This window comes from Cetorhinus maximus, chromosome 3, assembly GCF_964194155.1.
Source record: "Cetorhinus maximus chromosome 3, sCetMax3.hap1.1, whole genome shotgun sequence".
Lineage (NCBI taxonomy): Eukaryota > Metazoa > Chordata > Chondrichthyes > Lamniformes > Cetorhinidae > Cetorhinus > Cetorhinus maximus.
In genome coordinates this window covers 102576043-102594459 of record NC_135881.1, presented here as the reverse complement: position 1 = coordinate 102594459, position 18417 = coordinate 102576043, and the positions used below count along the sequence as shown (strand labels likewise).

Below are 18417 nucleotides of genomic sequence, written 5' to 3'. Positions count from 1 at the left end.
CTTAACTTTCCTAACCTTGCCGCTACGTCTTGTTCCTCCCCGGACATCCAGAGCGGAGGTGGAGATAGCCTGCTGACTGCGACGCCTTGTCTGTGATGACTTTGGCAGGCATCCTCTGGAAGGCCGAGACTTGGAGGGTGCCAGCCTGCTTTCGGGGTTATGCTTTGGCAGTGGCACCCTCCTCGGCCTGTGGAGTTTTATTTTTTGGGGGAATGGGTTCTTTTAGCTCAGGCCCGCTCCCCCTGGATCCACCGGAACAGGTGGATGTTCTTGGGCATTATGGTGACCCGCTTGATGTGGATGAGGTGGAGCTGCTGAGGTCACAGGAAGAGGGGAGTCGGATTGGCTGGACAATCTCGGAGTCACCTGGATGGATGGGCCTGGAGTGTGCACATGCTGATCCTCCTCCCTATGGATGCCTGGGGCTCCCAGGCTGACTCCTTGAGGAGCAGGGGTAGCTGGAGCACGGCACTCCTCTCGCATACACACTGTTGGAGACCAACGATGGCATCAGTGATGGAGTTGAGCCTGTGCAGGAGTGAAGTCCTGGACCAAGGTTTCCATGGTGGCTGTCACCCTACCAGTGTTGACCTCGGTGGGTTGGCATGCTGGTGCTATCACCTCAGCCTGAAGGCAGGCAGACTCCTCCATTATGCCTTGTAATCTGAGGAGTGCAGTGGACATCCCATCCTGATGTTCCCAAGCTTGCCTTTGCAGCTCCAGCAACTGTGACAGGACTGAGTCCAGAGGCTCATCATCTGACTCGATCTCAGCAACGTTCTGGCCTCCAGCAGTCCTCTGAATGCCGGATACCTGGGAAGTCCCTGCCGCTGCCTGCTATGGATCAGACAGTACGATGTGCTCACCAGATTGTGATCCCAGGGCTACTCTAAAGCTAGGTCCCACCGAGGTGTGTGTCTCTGTGCTGGTGGAGGGTGCGGGTGAGCGCTGTGATGGGACTTCAAGGAGGGTGCCTTCAGATTCCTCTTCAGAGGTTTCTTCGGGACTTGATTGGAGGCCCTGGGTCATGGACTCTCTTGGTTGTTTGGCAGATGCAAAAGTAAGGAGAGATAATTAGTGCATGGCAGTGGCCTGTGAAACAGGACACATTACTCACAGCATGGTTGTCTGCTTGATGTTGCACTGCTGGGTCCTCATTTGGTACAGCAGTGCCAACCTCACCATTAGCACAGGAGCAGTCCAGATCGTGGCCGGCCAGCTGGATGGCTCTGTTTTCAAAATCCGTGAGGACCTTGATTTCCAGCATTCCGCCACCGGTCTGCGACCTATCTCTCCTGTTGTGTGCCAGCTTGTCCTGCATGGATAGAGATGGAGGCCGAGTAAGCAAGATGTCTGCCAGGCCAGATATAAGTATGCTTGGCCTGTGTGAGTAGTGAGTGGTCCCATGAATGGGATGAGGGCAATGACAGTGTGTATGAGAGATTGAATGGTGATGTCCCTTGAACAGGCTGTGAGTGAGGGCCCTGTGCATGTGTGATGGGGTTTGAAGTGTGTGAGTTGAGAATGATGAGAAGAGTGACTCAATCTGGCGGAACGGAGGAGATCATTCATCCTCTTGTGGCACTGGGTGGCTATCCTCTTCTGAAGGTCATTGGCGCTGACCACCACTGCCACCGCCTCCCAAGCTGGGTTGGTCACGTTGCTGCCCATCTTACAGCCAGAGCGGGGGTACAGGACATCCTAGTGGGTCTCCATGGCATCCAGCAGTCGCTTGAGGGATACGTCGTTGAAGCGGGGGGGGGGGGCGGTCTGTGGTCTTTTCTCCTTTGCCAGCCATGTCTTCCATACAGCAGTGGTGAGTTGGAAGCAATGAGCACTCTGCTTGCAGCTGGACTTAAACATGGCGCCCAGCATGATGAAGCGGCGAGGTGATGGTGGTCAGGTGAATGGAATCGGCGTGTTTCCCGTGAGTGCATAAATAATGAGGCAGGTTTGGAGTGATACAGCCTGAAAACCTGCTATCGCGGCCGGCAGGTAAAATGTCGTTTCACTTAGTGCAAATCTGGGAAAATTCGGCCCAACGTTTTTATTTGCTGGCGGCTTTTCCTGCTCTCCCTATAATGGTGGCATCCTTCCATTCACTGGCCCCTACTGGCATATATGTTGAAGTTGTTTTTTGAGATAAATAGCCTTATCCTGCACTTCTGTATCACTTTGTTCATATTTAGTTAGTTCTTTATCTGCCATAATCTGCTCCTTGTAATTGTCCAACATATGCATATGTGAAGTGCATGGTCTCTCTTCACTTTCTAATACCTGTTCAGATTCTGTAAGTGTACAATCAGTGTCAATTAGCCTCGAGGCATGTACCCTAACTGTTTGATTGCCATATTGTAAATTACTGGTTTTCCATCACTGCCTATAACCTTACCTGGGCACTTACACTTCTTCTGCCCTTCTCTTTTGTAATATACCATGTCTCCTGGATTAAAATCTATTTCTGATGGTCCTATGCGGTGCTGTAAGGCTCGTCAAATTTTCTCTGAAGCCTCAGCCTGGATAAATGCCTTTCTCCTGCATGCAAGGCATTCAAGTGCTCAGAAAAAATTAAACTAATCATAGTTCCTCCCAAGGCCGCAGGTTGATCCCACATCACCAAATGTATTTTTCGGTTTTTCCCATAAGCTAATTGAGAGGGACTGGAGCCCCAAACCATTTGAAGTGAATTCTTCCTGCTCATTCCAGGTGTTAGGAACTAGAGATAGTGTAAGTATGTTATATTTGTATTTGTGGGTGTTAGGAATAAGTTTTAGCTTTAAGTTTAAGTTTAATTTGCGTTTCTGTATTTGTGTGTTAAGAAAGGGAGGAATTTAAGTTTTAGTTTCATTTTAAAAGTTGCCTGCAAGTCTGAAAGCTTTGTTTGTGTGTACCTACATTTTTAATGAGGTTTTACAACTCTTGAAGGGAGTTTAAGGAAGTTAAAGCAAAGGAGAAAAATTGGGCTGTTGCTTCACAACAGGAGGCTCACGAAGGAAGAGAAAAACAGAAAAGTAGTTTCAGTTGAAAACAAGAGCCAGGTTGGATACAGCAGAGGGAACTGAAGAGAACAGATTTCCCAACAGAACAAAAGCCAAGGAATAGGACAGAAAGGAGGGGTCCCAAGAAGACCTTCTGGTCAAAGGAAAAGAACAGGAATCTGGAAAAGGTCCTGTTAAGTGAAGTTATGAGCGAGCAGTAGAGGAAAAGGACTTCAAGGTAAAAGACAAAGCTACAGAAGGCAGATGTAAAGCAATGTAAAGCTTGTGAGAAGCCAGAGATCCAAGGAGACAGCCGAAGGTCTGTAACTCCTTAATATGGGCCTGTGAAGCAGTGGTTTTCTGTTGGCATGGCTGTGTATCTGAGAGTGTGCGTGAAAGGTGAAGCCTGAATGCACACAGATATCCAAGGGGAAGAAACATCAAAAGGAGAGGTTGAAACCCTGGAGGTAGAACCTTGTTAAGGCGTCCAAGTGAAAGCATCGTTTCGGAGAAGATTCCAAGGCGAGTATTTTGAGGGGTGAGATTGGAAACCCTTGTGTGAAAGGTAGAGTTCAGCGAGTCCGGTTGGCTCATGGTATGACAAGCACCTGGGGGAGTTCATGAGAGATCCATAACATCTTTTTGGGGTGGCATCTGTCACTCAGTTTCAGAGTGTGGTGTGTTTGACCACAGGTCGCCTATTGGTTTACAAGGACTGTGTACTTACTGTGAACCTTAGAGTATAAGATAGCTTTTGCAGCTTTTGTTATCCTTACGAATTGGTATATATCTGTAAAAGTACAGTTGTGGGTGAAGGAGCATTGTAATATAGTTAATCTTCTCTTGTTTAATAAATGTTTTGTTCTTTTGTTAAAAGTTCATCAGCTGACTCCCGTGACTCTATTCAATAGCCACCCTCCACATTTCTAAATGAAAAATAGAAGTTAGGATCTATCAAGCCGGGTTCTACCCTGGGATCCGGCTTGTCCAGCAGTAACATCAGCTGGGATCATAACACAGGGCAGATATTGGTTTACAGCTTGGTTGGTCAACTAAGATTTTGTGAAGCATCTCTTCAATTACTGTGTGATTTATTTTATAAATCCCATTACAAAGAGACTTTCCACTGTTGTGTTCATTACTATGATATTCATATTTTCACACATACTTTTAAGTTCATCATTGGCGAATTCTCCTCTACATTGTCAGGTAGGAATTTAGCCAGAGCACCTGGTCCAGTTCCTATCCATTTTTCAAATATCCTATCCACAATTTACAAATTTTATCTTTACTATATATGACTGTTGACATACTGAATCTATGCCCTGCCTATGAAGTATAAGAGAAAAATGTTTTTGTCCTTATTCCATACTTTCAAGTCCATTGCTACAATCTCATTAAAGTCTCTTGCGAATGGGAGACTCACAACGGGCCATGATGGTGTCCTATATTTCTTTAATATATATCCCACTTCTCACTGATCTGTTTTATAAGTTTAGCATATTAATCACCCATTACCCCTGCATCCTTTAGTAGAATATTTAACCTATGAAAAGATAGATGGGAAAACTGCTGATGTAATTTTAAAACAAATTGCCTTTTTTCCTTTAAACTCCATCTCCTGATGTCATCAACACTTCTTTAATATCATGATTAGAAATGTTGGGCTTTGTTAAGGGGAAACAATAATGTCCTCAGCGTGTAATCTGTAAATCTACAGATTTCACCAAAACAATTGCCTTATCGTATTCCATATCTAATTTCATTTGAGCTTTTTTCATATACGGCTTACTCAACAGTAGGGGTATTTCATGGGATGCTACATCTGTGCTGACAAAATGGTTTACCCCAGCTATTTTGCACGGAATTACCACTCCCTTTAGTGATTTTAATGTGTTATCATCCCAAACCTGAAGTAGAACTTTCATATTCCTTAACCATACTTCGGTCTTACTATTTACAGAATCCGCGTAATGCTTTAACCAATCCAATACACATATTGTGGGCATGCACCCACTGTCTAACACAGCAAAACTGAATGACTCTGCAACTAGAACACCCATTACTGAACTAAAGTTTCTGGTTACCTGTTTCTGAGAATCTAACGCCAGTCAAAACCAGGAGCTTATCCATGTTTAATACTTTAGCACAATCCAATAGTTTGAAAGCAAGCACTGAATTAGAGATCTCCAAATAGAATTTCTGCAATCTTGTATATAACCTGTTAAAATTCCATCATATATTGTTCTATGGAATAACCGTCCATCCTTCTAAATTTGTCAAAGTCTGACCATACCTCCAATGTATTTAACAGATCATCTTTCTTATAAATGTCGTCCATAAATTTTAAGAGATTATCTGGTTAGTCCAAATGATGAGCCTCTAGCTCCGAAAATACTTTGCACCTGATTCTGCTTCTGTTGGGAAGCGAAAGTGCCAAGGCCATACCTTGCTTTTACTTTGGTAAGGGCATAACCTGTGACCGTATAACCTCTTCATTCTTTCATTAGTCATAAGGTTCAGCTTCACAGAACAACGGTGGAAAATCATACCCTGATACTTTACACCTGGTTTCAGCCATTCTTCTCCAAGTAATTCCAATTGCAATCCTTTATCTGAAAAGGTATCTTATTTTCCAATCTTCAACTTTAGGCCAGACATCCTCTGCTACCAATATTTATTAGGATTCAAGCCAGTTAATCAAGTCAAAACTAAGGCTCAGAGCCTTTCCTTGCTGAGATCGTTTACTGGCTTTATCCAGTGTCAACACTCCTCGCCCACACCCAGTGTCCCAGTTATTCCCTATTTATATGGTTTCAAATGCCCATCACCTGCTTCCCTTAACAATGCAATTAATATTAACAAACCCTAACAATGTAATTGACAAGACATCGACAAAGGATCCTTCTGCTATGGTTGCATACCAGTTGTACATTGAGTTAGTGGAAGCCCTTCCTTTTGATGAAGACGGCTGAATGTTTTTTGGGAGCCTTGATGGCCATTGGTGTGCACTTGATGACACCTTGCACTTACGAGGAATCCAGCGATGGTCCCAAATGCAATGGACCACTCTAATTGACTGTGCAGTTCAGTGTGGTACTGCACATAGTTGCCGACCCACTCAAACAGGGCATCAGGGACCTCCTTGATTCACTGATGCGTTGCTGACCACGAGATCCCACACATATCTCCAGTGGACCCCTAGAAAGATCAAGAGGCCTAGAAGTTCAGAGCCACGGTGATCTTCAGAGCCAATGGCATTGAGTGTCCACAAAACCCCATGGGTCCCAGCTCGTCTTGCAACATGGCGCATAAATCAGTGATGGCTCCCCTGGAGAGGCACAGCTCCCGCTCAGACATCTAGAGGTAGCTGAGCCTCAGACGGTGGAGTCTCTCATCAGGGTAGGTTCTCCTGAATGAAGGAGGCTGTTCATGTGTCTCTCTGCACCCTTCTTTGGCATTTCCAAGCTGAGGCTGTTCACTCTGAGGCTGCTGATGTTCCACTGCCTGTGACTAGACTCCCCTCCCTCTCTGGTGCTCCTCCTCCTCATTGGGGGCCAAAAGCCTGGGCGAATGAGGCATCTGGCAAGTGGCCTCTCTCCTTGTGCAAAGCTTTGCATCCAGACAGTCCCTCCCCTCTCACTTGTTTCTTTTAAACAAGTGCCACTGCACCAATAGCACCCTGGCAGCACGCCCCAGTGTTGACACTTTCCCCTCCTCCTACCTTCAACCACCAGTGTCCGTAATGCTCCACCCTCCCCTGTATGGTTTGCTGGTTCCCTCGATGGCTGCCACAGGGAGCCAACACTAAGCTCCCACTTGTTTGCCATCTCCTTTAAGCAGGCAAGACTCAGAAGGCCTATGTTTCCCCTGTGCCATTAGCAAAATTCTAAATGCACCATAAAATTGATGTCAATTGGCCAGTTAAGGAACTTAACTATCTTCTCACTGTGTTGCTGTGCAAAATCTACTCTTCGTGTTGGCTATATTGTTAAAATGTACAAAACAACGTAAAAATGTTGGACTTCTGGTCCAGCTTCATCCTTTTCAGTTTTACATTCTTCCCCCAGCTTCCAAACCCATTCCAAACAGCCCCCTAAATCTCTGGCCAGAGGGACAAGTTTCTACATCAAATTTCAAAAACACTTTGAAAGTGATATCCCCTATTAAATTAGAAGCGTAACTTTTAAAATGTAGGTATCCAGAGGAGCAAGTGTACTTAGCATAGATTTCATACTAAAGGATTCAACAGAACAGAAATAATAAACATGAATTGTGCCAAGTGTGCTATTCAAAGATTTATTTAAAAAAGCATTTTTGAAGTATTATATATGTATGGAAAGCTGTAATTAACAATTTGCAAAATTTTCTCAGCAATCTCTAAAGTTAATATTAATGGAAATATCAGAATGAATATGAAATGAAAACAAAACTTTATAGAAGCAAAGCAAAAAAAATGTTAATAGTTTAAATTATGGGCAGTTCATAAGAATAGTGACATATTTTGTGACAGAGTTGATCTAATAAGTCTCTGCTGCCTACTTCTGTAACAACATCAGAACAGGAGGATCACATTTCCTGTTAATAATGTGAACTGACTGACTGCAGAACAATGCACAAACTGACCTCTGTAAAGTCCAATTACGCCTTCATATTGCAGCACTTTCCTGAAGCAATCATAGCTGTTACGGTACATAATCTCTTCCACAAATGACCCTGTGGAACGTTGGTTCTGCAAACGAGTTTTCACCAGGTCAATTGGATAGACAGAAGTGGCACCTGTGGCTGTAGAGCAGAGCAGCAATGAAGTTATTTTAAAATCTGTAACAATGGAGACAAGGGAAAAGACACTAAACTACTCCCTCGATAGAAATCACACTCATCAATTAGGTTCTTTTTATCTGCTAACTTTACAAAGAAAGATTTTAATTAAAATATTTTCAGAAGTAACTCTAACTCATTATTAACTTGTCTCTTCTGAAGCCAGTCTGGAGCCAAGTGAGACAGAAATAACACCTCTGATCAGTGGCAGGTACAAAAGCACTTCTATAAAGGAACTTATGATATGGTCTCCCATCAACACAATGAAGAATCTGCTCAAAAGGAAGGTAGAGAAGACATTTTTATAGAAATTGTTTATGCAGAGGGAAAAGAAAATATATACCAACTAACCTCCAGCAATTCCACCAAGAATAAATCTGTACCCTGACTCTGCCAGTCCCATCAGAGAAAAATAACTTTTGTCACTTGTGGCCAGCTTAAAAAAAAAACAAAAATCTGTTAAGGCAACAATCTACAAGGCTTGGTGACTTCATAGTTCATCACAGTTCCAAATCTTAAGCTACTGCAGCACAGCAAAAAATGAATGAATCCGTTCCGACATAAGGAAAAGATGTAGAATGTAACAATTATTGCCTAATCCTTGTTAAAGCAACAAGTCAAATCAACTGACAAAACAGTTTAAAATGTCCCTCAATTTCAGGACATCTGGTAGAATCCACACCAAGTAGTGTAATGCAAAAAATATCAGATTGTATTTGTTCTAGAAGATTGAACAGCACACAATTGGAACAACCTGGGTATTCTACCATTCCTCACTGCATAAAAAGGTTTAATATTAAAAATACTTTTGGAAAAGATACAAACTAATCTTCTAATTTTCTGTTTGCATCCAATTTTCGGGCACAATTGACAAAGAAATAAGCTTCCATTTTTGTACAGTTCTATTTCCTCTGGCTCAAAATTGCGACATGCTGAGCCAAGCATTGCCATTTAAATTGAATTTAAATTGCATTTTGACACTGTCAACAGCATGTGCCCCAGCTTTTGGTTGCAGATCACGTGCAAGTAAGATGCAGGATGCCTCAATAAAGGTGGGTATAAAGAAGAGGGAAGCTGCATTTCTGCACTCTTTGCATTGGAGCAGGCAGAACACATTTCTCAAGTGAGCTGCTTACTTTATGTTGATTTTGACAGTAGTATTATTGAGTTTAAATATTGTATCTGTGGAGTTCTGAACAATATGTCCGTGACATCAGAATATGTGCATCAATCATTTTTAATCTATGAGGATGAAGATGGTGAAGTCAAGTATGAAATTCTTCTTGATGACAACCAGTACAGATACCACCTTTCTGTCCCTAACCTGCGACAACATTTAGAGAAATTTTAACATGGTGAACGGGTGGGTTTAGGTACCAGAAGGGTGAAATCCAAGAAAAATGCAAGCATGTCAGGAAGCTGGCTCCAACCCACTAAGTTCCCCAATTAAATGCGGTGCATTAGGCAATGTATGACTAACTTCTAGGAAAAAGGTGAATTGTCAATTTCAATTTTCAATCTTTAATTACAGCAGGATGAAGGTGGCTATATGGGTTTTCCAAATTTTTTGAAAACTGTCAATGAAAGCATGGCAATTGAGTGCTTGTGTGAAAAGGTTTGTTCATAGTTCTTGTGCTGAGAGGTTACTTCACACAATTGGGAGTTAACTTTACTTACTATAGCAGTGTCATCTACACTTTGGAGGTTCAGCAGTCTGATCTACAATTTGGAGCACTGAATTATCACATTAGCATGGATGCCACCTATGTTGTGCTACTTTGAGCCTCAAAGGGGGACCAAGATGATCACCAGCAGCACCAGGACCTGTGCCAAGAACAGCTTGCTGCACAGCTCTGCAGCTCCACAGAAAGGAGGGCATCAGCAGACATGCAACACTTAGCAGACAATATGGAATACATAGGGTCTACAGGCAGAGGTTGTCGTCAAACGAACACCAGTGTTTCAGGAGACTCAGGGTGTTGTGTCAGGTGATGGCAGGCATTTCCAACCTTCTGGTAATCATACTTAACCAGTGACCATCAGTCTCCACCGCTCTCAACATTTTTACCTCAGAATGTTGTCCTGGAAAGATTCAGAGGCATTTGCAGGATCTTGCAGTCAGTGGCACACAAATGCATAAATCAGGTGATTGATTGTATTTTTGCCAGAAACAGTAATTATGTCAACTTGGTCTCTGATGGTTCCAATCAGAATGAATGGGCATTCAGGTTTACGGCTCTGGCTGGCTTCCCACAGGCAAGGCATCACTGACTGCATGCAAATGGAAGTTAAGGCACCCTTGTATGATGCCGGAGTATTTGGAAACTATAACGGTTTCCACTCCATTAACTTGCAGCTGGTGTACAGCCGCAAAAAGATATTTATGCAGGTGTGCGTAGGATTTCTGTTTAGCTGCCCTGATGCTTTTGTCTTGCAGCAATCCACCATCCCGGTTGTCTTCTGACCTAGAAACAGAGTTATGGGCTGGCTACTCAGAGACAAGGGATAGCCACCGAAAACTTGCCTGATGACACTTCTCATAAACCTGCGGAATGAGGCCTAGGAATGATGCAATGAATGCCATATGACCACCGGATGTGTCAAATTTTTACTCTTCCCTTTCCCACAGGTCCTAACTGATGCAACCTCTGTGGTTTCAGCAGATATAGAGACAGACTGCTCAGATCCCTGCCCTGGCAGCTGACGCGCTCTTGGCTGATGTTCTCTGCATTGTGGAGCCCATGAGAGCCCCAAAGTCTGCTCCACCTACATCTGTGTAGGGGCAGACTTGGCCATCAGGACACAAAGCAGCATGTGGGGTACTTACTGAGGAAAAGAAGTGGAAATGCTTTGAGCTGAGTTCCCACTTCCATGTCCCCTTTCACCATATTCCCTTTCGTTTCCCAACTGCAGTGCCCTGCTAGCAGTGAGCTGGAGAACGCTTTGCAGATCAATGGGGCGTTAAATGGCTGCGGCTAGGGTATTAATTATCTTATTAAAGGTGGCATAGTATCTAAGGCATTGGCATATGTCTGCGTGTATTCATGTAATTGCCATCTTTAATGCTCCATTCTTGCCATTCATGCCATCCTTGCCATGGGTGATGACATAATTGCAAATACCTTTGACATTGTGCCACTGATGCTTGAGATGGACTCTTCTAATCTCTCTGAAAGCATGCACAATGCAGCTGGATTGTCTGCACATTCTCTGCTGCTGGCCCTGAAGTATCATGTTCTTTGATGACCCCCGAGTTAACAACATGTGTCCAGCTGAACAGACCTTTGAGCACCCTGCGCCCTCCAGTGGGGATTCCCCACACCTGTCACCAATGCCATCCTCTCCTTGCTCACCTGTGATGTGTGACTCACCAGGTGAAAACTCAATTATTTGTTTTACCGGTCCTGCAGAATTGTAAGCATCTGGGCTACTGCATGGTGTGCAAGGGTCATGTGATAGTACACCATCAGAGGGATTGACTTCCTCTGAAGAGTCAGTGGCAGTGGCTAGCTGGACCAACTCCTGCAGGATGAGGGGAAGCCTGTTGACAGATAAAAGACATAAGGGTACCTGTCAAGATACAAAAGGTTCATGTTAATATTATGTACATGGTCATTCTTCACTCGCTGTTGACATCAAATTTTACACATAATTATCTAATATTTAATTTTGTCACCAGTAACTTGAGAGCCGTCTCCCATCTCCCCAAATCTGAAGGTTAGGCACACCAAGACTCTGTATTCGTTAGCTATGAGGTGACTGGAGGATCACCTCTGGTTTTCCCTCATGTTCTGTGCTCTGTTCTCCTGTAGGGACAGAAAAAAGACTTATGAATGAATTACAGAATGTCTTGAACGGATGGAGAGCATTTGTTGAGGATGACTATAAAGGAGACGCATGAAATTGCATAAGGGTTGGGGTGAGTGTCAGCCATGAAAAGGCAGATGGGGATGTGAGGAAGTTGCATAGGCCTAGGGGTTTGGGCATACCTGCAAGGTTAGTTGTTGTGAGCAGTGATGTGCTGGAGTAGACTTAGAAGGCCAAGTGAAAGGGTTGGGATGATATGCATATAAGGATGTAAATGAATGAACCATTGCTGTCAATTTTCCTGTCCTGCTTAAGTAATTGAAGCACTTCCTACATTGCATCCAGGAGCATTGCATTATGCACCTGTTGTCATCATCCTCTGCTACCTCCAACCATACCTTCTTGTTGTTCCCAGCCAGCTTCCTCCTTTTGCTAGGGAATAGTATATACCTCCAGCTCCTCACAGCCACCACCAGCCCATGCAGCAAGGCATCACTGAACTGAGGAACAGCCTTTGCCCTGCTAGTCTTCATCCTCCCACTTCTTTTCCTTTGGCTCCCAACTCCAAACTCTTTGGTACTGCATTTTTTCAGTGTCCCTTTAAATACTGAAATTGAAGTCGCATCGTGTGGGTTGTCAACATATTCAGTCACAGTGATTGGTGGAAAATGAAATGATTGGGTTAAAATGCCACTGGCAGACAAACTACACTGATTTCCAGGTTTCCAGCGTGCCAATGGACACCAGCCTCCTCCTCCCACCCCATCACATCTCCATTTTAAAATCCAGATCACAGTGTCTGAAGGCTAAGGTTCACCAGGGAGGTGCACAGGAATTTTGTAAAAGGTAGTGTGTTGAATTGGAGCCTTGGTGCAGGGTTGATATTTATTTGTCTGTCAAGATGAAAGCTCCCTGACTCTCTTTATAATGCAGAGAGGCTCTGGGAGCCATACCTACAAGGACAGTCAGTCTGCAGTCCACAGGTACATTCAGCAAGTCATAAAAACATTATCTGTCAGAGCTGGGGAATTCACTGCCAACACCATGAATCCCAAGAATCAGCAGGCACTTGCATTAATTGGCCAGTTTTCCAAATATTCAGGGAGTCACTGATGGCATACAAGCAAGTAATCATTCTCCACTGCACAGCTTATATGATCAGGAAGGGCAGCTACTCTATCAACAAGCAGCTTGTGAATAACCAACAGTTTAATATCACGCATGTCAGTGCTAAATTCCCAGCTAGCACACACAACACTTAATCTCGTGCAGTCACCCAGTGAAGGGTGATTGCTGGTTGAACAGAGACACCTGTCTTGACTCATGATTCCTCTGTCTCAAATTCAATTCTCATACTGGGTGAATGCAAAGATGCTCCCACAAAATCTATCACAGATTACACAATAAGTATTCCAAAACAGTACTTTGGGTGCTTGAACAAAGCAAAGTGGATCCTGATATATTAACCAGCAAAAATGCCCATGATCATTGTTGTGTTCTGTATGCAGCACAATCTGGCCATTAACAAAGGCATGATCCTGAAGCAGGAGTGAGACTCCTTAGAAGAGGAAGAAGAGACACAACATGAGCCAGAAGAGGATCAAGAATGGCAAGTAGCAAGCCTCTTGCAAGCTGCCTCCTCAATTTTCCTGAAATACTGTGGAATACACTAACAAACATCACAGTTCTCCTGTCACCATCTCTAAACCCTGAATAATCTGAACAATGACCCCAGCTCCAAAGAAAGAACCTGTGCCCAGCACAGCACTTAAACTCTATGAAGAAATCAAAATAACTCTCCACAGAGAACACACTATGCCAAAAATTTATCAAAATAAATTTCCATGAATATAGTATTTGATCCCACAGTGTTTTTCCTTCCCATCAGTTGATGGATGTTGTGTTTTACTAACTAATCTCATGTTCCTTCTTGGTAATGTTTCCATCAGAGGAGACAGTGGGTTGGCCGTAAAATTCTGTCACTGCCACTGATAGTCTCCTAAATTGAGGTAGCTCATGACCCCCCCCCACCCGCCTCAGCATGTGAAGAATCCTGCCTCAAACACCATGAAGTAGGCTATGTAGTCTTGAGTATATACATATATATACAGTAGAGGGTACAGGTATGGAGCTGATTCCATCCTAGTTCTTTACACATCTCTGTCCATCTCTAGACAGATTCTGGCTCTGGGTTATGTGCCTTCTTACATCACTGCGTGAGAGTACTGTACTCAGTCCTGCATTAACCCTGTATGTACCAGACCCTACTATACACCTTCCCCCAAGTCTTTATCCCATGGATATAGAGTTACATTAGTTTACTTCAAGCCTTACATTGTTATAAGACTTGTGCATTTACCTTTTTGTTACAACCTTAGTGCTATTCCAATATTATTACTATTACAATATTAACGTTAACAACATTCTTGCTACCCCATCTCTCCCCTTCAAGTCCTTGAAGTTAGAGGTTCAGGCATTCTGGAGGATTTATAACCCTTCCAAATATCATTTGCCATTCTGTTGAGAGAGTGGTAGGCTCTGGTGAATCTGGTTCTTGTTTTTGGCTTGGAAGTTGGACTGGCACCTGGCTATGGTTTCATCGTTTCTTCCATTACTCGATGTTAAACCACATCTGGTTGGTCTGGCTGGTTTGGTGGTGCATGGTTGTTGTTACTCTTGACCGGTTCTTGCAGGGTAGGCCAAAATGGTATTCATCTGCTAGGCAGTGCCTTTTCTTCTTCTTTTTCCATTTGGGCCATCGGGAAGCTCTTTGAGGCTGAGGAAGGGCATTCTTGTGGCAAGAATAACATTGAGTAGCATGCTAACCTCTGTTTTTGTTGTTGGTGGTGCAAGACTGCTACAAGGTTCCATCATCACTTATGGTTCTGGCACACTGGCTGGAAGTTGTCGTGTGTGCACAGTGGTTGGTGTGTCTACCAACTGTACCATCCTCGTAGTTAGAGGTAGATGTTCCTCAGACTGTTGATCCTTCTCTGGCACCACTTCCACTGGAGGTGCCATGGTAATCTTGTGTGTGGTAGGTTGGTCTGACCACTGGGGTCTTTCCAGTACCTGGAATGATAATGGACAAACCTACTCCGCAAAAAAGAGAAGAGAGGTCGCATGTGAAATCAGAGTCTGAATACTCTTTGGTGTTTGAGGACGCAGGGCCGTGCTATTCAAGACAGTGGTAGTCTTGACATCTTCTGCCGTCTGGAGGGGATCTAGGGCTACGCAGGCATCCCTGCTCAGAGAGAGAAAGGCTGATTCCAAACAATGTACATCAGCTCAAAGATCTGTTTGCTACTCCATGTTGTATTCTCTCCACTGATCAGTTTTTCCTTAGCAAAGTGTAATTCCTCTGTGCTACCTTTCAAGGTCACATTCTGTAATTGAGCTTCTGTGAATTGTTTTTGAAAGACCTCACACTCTTTATTGAGAACTTCTACCTTTGTTTGGCATTCCATGTTCTGGATTTTCATCTCTTCATATATCTCTTTGGGAATGGAATGTTTTTCCAAGGTTCGTTCCAAATGTATAAGTGTTTCCTTCAGTGCAGCAGTCTCATGCTTGTACCTCTTAGTTTCCTCCCAGAATAGTGAACATTCCTGACTCTGAAAACCGAGTCGCCAGTTCTTTCAGAGTGGCATTAAATTAATTTTGTCTCACTTTGTAATGTTCCAAGGGACAAACTTGGACCTGAGGCATCCTTGTAGCATGTGAAGATCTTTCAACAGGTTTTTCTTTTTGTAGCGAAACTCAAGTACATTGTCTTGAGTTTTCTTGTAATTTAGCCTAGTCTCATTGAGTTTGTTTTGCTGTTCTGCCATTCTGCTGCTCAAGCCGTTGTGTTGCCAAAGGGTAATGGATTGTTTTTGAATCTGATCCTGAGCATAAGGGTTTTAGATCTGGATGCTGCCACCATGAAGAATCCTGCTTCAGACTCCATGAAGTAGGCTTCATTTGAGTATACTAACAGCAAGACTTTATTAAAAAGTCATAACTATATAAATATATACAGTAGCGGGTGCAGGTATGGAGCTGACTCCATCCTAGGCCTTTAGACATCTCTGTCCATCTCTAGAACGACCCTGAGTCTGGGTCATGTGCTTTCTTACATCACTGTGTAGGTAGTACTGTACTCAGTCCCGCATTAGCCCTGCATGAACCAGATCCTACTATTGCAGAATGGACATCAGATAGCCACAGGATTTCTTAGGATATATGGCTCAGAAACTGGCCACCAGTACATGCCAGCGTTTAAGCTCCACTTGAGCCTCCTCCCATTGTTCCTCATCTATTTACTATAATCACATACTGTGGTAGCGAGTTCCACCTTCTTATCACTCTTTGGGTTAAGAAGTTTCTTCTAAATTCCCTTTGGATTTGTTGGTGGCTATCTTATGTAGATGGCCTCTAGTTATGTTCTTCCCCACAAGAAGCAACATTAGCTCTGTATGCACTCTCTCAAACCGTTTCATAATTTTAAAGACCTCTATCAGGTCACCCCCTTCTTCTTTCAAGAGAAAAGAGACCTCAGCCTGTCAATCCTTTCCCGTTATGTACAGCCACGCATTTCTGGTATCATGCTTACAAATCTTCTCTGCAACCTCTCCAGTGCATCTATATCCTTCATATATGGCAATCAAAACTGTACACAGTATTCTAAGTGTGATCCAACTAAGGTATGCTACAGGTTTAGCATAACTTCCCTATTTTCTTCTATCCCTCTAGAAAAAAAGCCTAGTGCATGGTTTACTTTTTTTATGGCCTTGCTAATCTGTGATTGATGTATCTGTACTTCAAGATCCCTTTGTTCCTCTACCTCACCTAGACTTGCACCTGCCAAGTAATAAGTGGTCTCCCTATTCTTCCGACCAAAACGTACTACCTCATATTTATCTGTGTTGAACTTCGTGTGCCAATTATTTGCCCATTCTGTAAGTTAATTAATTTCATCTTGTCATTTGTTGCAGTCCTCGTCAGTATTGACTATCCCCCAATTTGATGTCATCCCCAATTTAGATTTTGTTTTTGATCCCAAAGACCAAATTGTGAATGTAAATTGTGAACAGCAGTGGTTCCAGAACTGATCCTTGTGGAATACCTCTTCACACCTTCTGACACCCTGAATAACTACCCTTGACTCCCACTCTCTGCTTTCTGTCTTGAAGCCAGCTAGCAATCCATTCTGCCACTTGTCCACTGACTTCACATTCTCTGACCTTATTCGTCGATTATGGAGCACCTTATTGAAGGCCTTTTGAAAATCCAGATAAATTAAATCTAATGCATTACCGTTGTTTATTCACTCTGTTACCTCATCTCAAAATTCAATAAGGTTGGTCAAGCAAGATTTTCCCTTTTGAAATCCATACTCATTATTCATTATTATATTCCTCATTTCTAGATGTTCTTCTATCCTCTCCTTTAGTAGGAGTTCCATTATTTTTCCTACCACTGATGTTAAGGTCTATAATTCTCTGGACATTTCTGTCCTTTTTCTTAAATATATGAATTGCAATAGTTATCCGCCAGTCCTCTGGAACTACACCTTTTTCTATTATTAAATTTGAGAAATAATGCCTCTGCTATCTCTTCCCTAGAATCTTTTAAAATACGTGGATGCAATCCATCTGGACCAGGGGCTTTGAGTTTGTTTAGTTTATTCAATACATCCCCTTTTAATTTTAAATGTGCTTATCTCATCGCACTTCTCATCAATCAATGTCATATCTGCCTGTTCCATCTCTCCAGTCATGTTTGAGGCTGCTGCACCTCTCTTGCATGGCAGTGGCTTTGCCCTGACAGCTATCAGGCTGCTGAAAAGCCACTTGAGTGGAAGGGAGGACTGATGTGAATATGTTGCATTGGGAAAGGCAGCAACCTCAACCCTTGCTTGGTCATACCTTGTCATATACCTTGCCTGTGTCATTAGACCTGAATCCACAAAGGTTCCATGAAATGATTTTTTATCTTAAAACAGGATGCAGCATCATAGTTATTCCATCAAATGACCTGTTTCAAAAACCTGTGTTTAAATCCCCCCATGGCCACACACAATTTCTGTAACCTCTTCCATCTCTACAACACTCTCAGAACTATACATTTTTTCAGTTCCAGCTGCTTATGCAATCTGAGATCCCTTCATCTCAAGATTGGCATCTAAGTTTTCAGCAAACTGGGCCCAAAACGCAAGAAGTTCCTCCCTACACATTGTGTGATTACTCTGCTGTTAATTACCTTAGAAAGTTTTCCTACATTAAAAGCATAATATAAATGCAGGCTGTTCTTGAGCCCTCCACTTGAATTGTACAACCACTTACTTTCACATCAGATGAAGTGGATTTTGCATGAAAATTGTTTCTCAAAACATTTTTCTTCCCCTCAGCTCTCATTCCTCTCATCATTAAAATGTTACTGGACTAATAATTCAGAGGCCCAGACTACTACTCTGGAGACCATGTGGAATTTAAACTCAATTAGTTAATAAGTCTGGAATAATATATATGCTGGTCTCAATAATGATGATCCATGAAGCTACCGGACTGTTGTAAAACACCATATGGTTCATTAATGTCATTTAGGAAAGGAAATCTGCTGTCCTTACCCGGTCTGGCTACATGTAACTTCAGATACACAGCAATGTGGTTGACTCTTAACTGCTCTCTGAAATGGCCTAGCAAGCCACTCAGCTATATCAAACTGGTACAGAAAAGTTAAAAGAATCCAAATCGACCAGTGGGCATCAAACTAGACACCGGAAATGACAAAGGCACACCCTGCCCAATCTACCTGCAAAGTCCTACTC

At 43.1% G+C, this 18417-nt stretch overlaps 1 protein-coding gene across 1 annotated transcript in view; it reads right to left on the bottom strand.

The window, feature by feature from the left end:
- Positions 1–18417, bottom strand: part of slc25a13 (solute carrier family 25 member 13) — a 403392-nt gene that overhangs the window by 114705 nt on the left and 270270 nt on the right. Inside the window, exons 13-14 of the mRNA XM_078535669.1 lie at positions 8151–8215; positions 7605–7763 (exon numbers count right to left, since the gene is read on the bottom strand). Of these exons, the coding sequence (XP_078391795.1) occupies positions 7605–7763; positions 8151–8215 (224 nt within the window). The remainder of the gene's footprint in view (positions 1–7604; positions 7764–8150; positions 8216–18417) is intronic.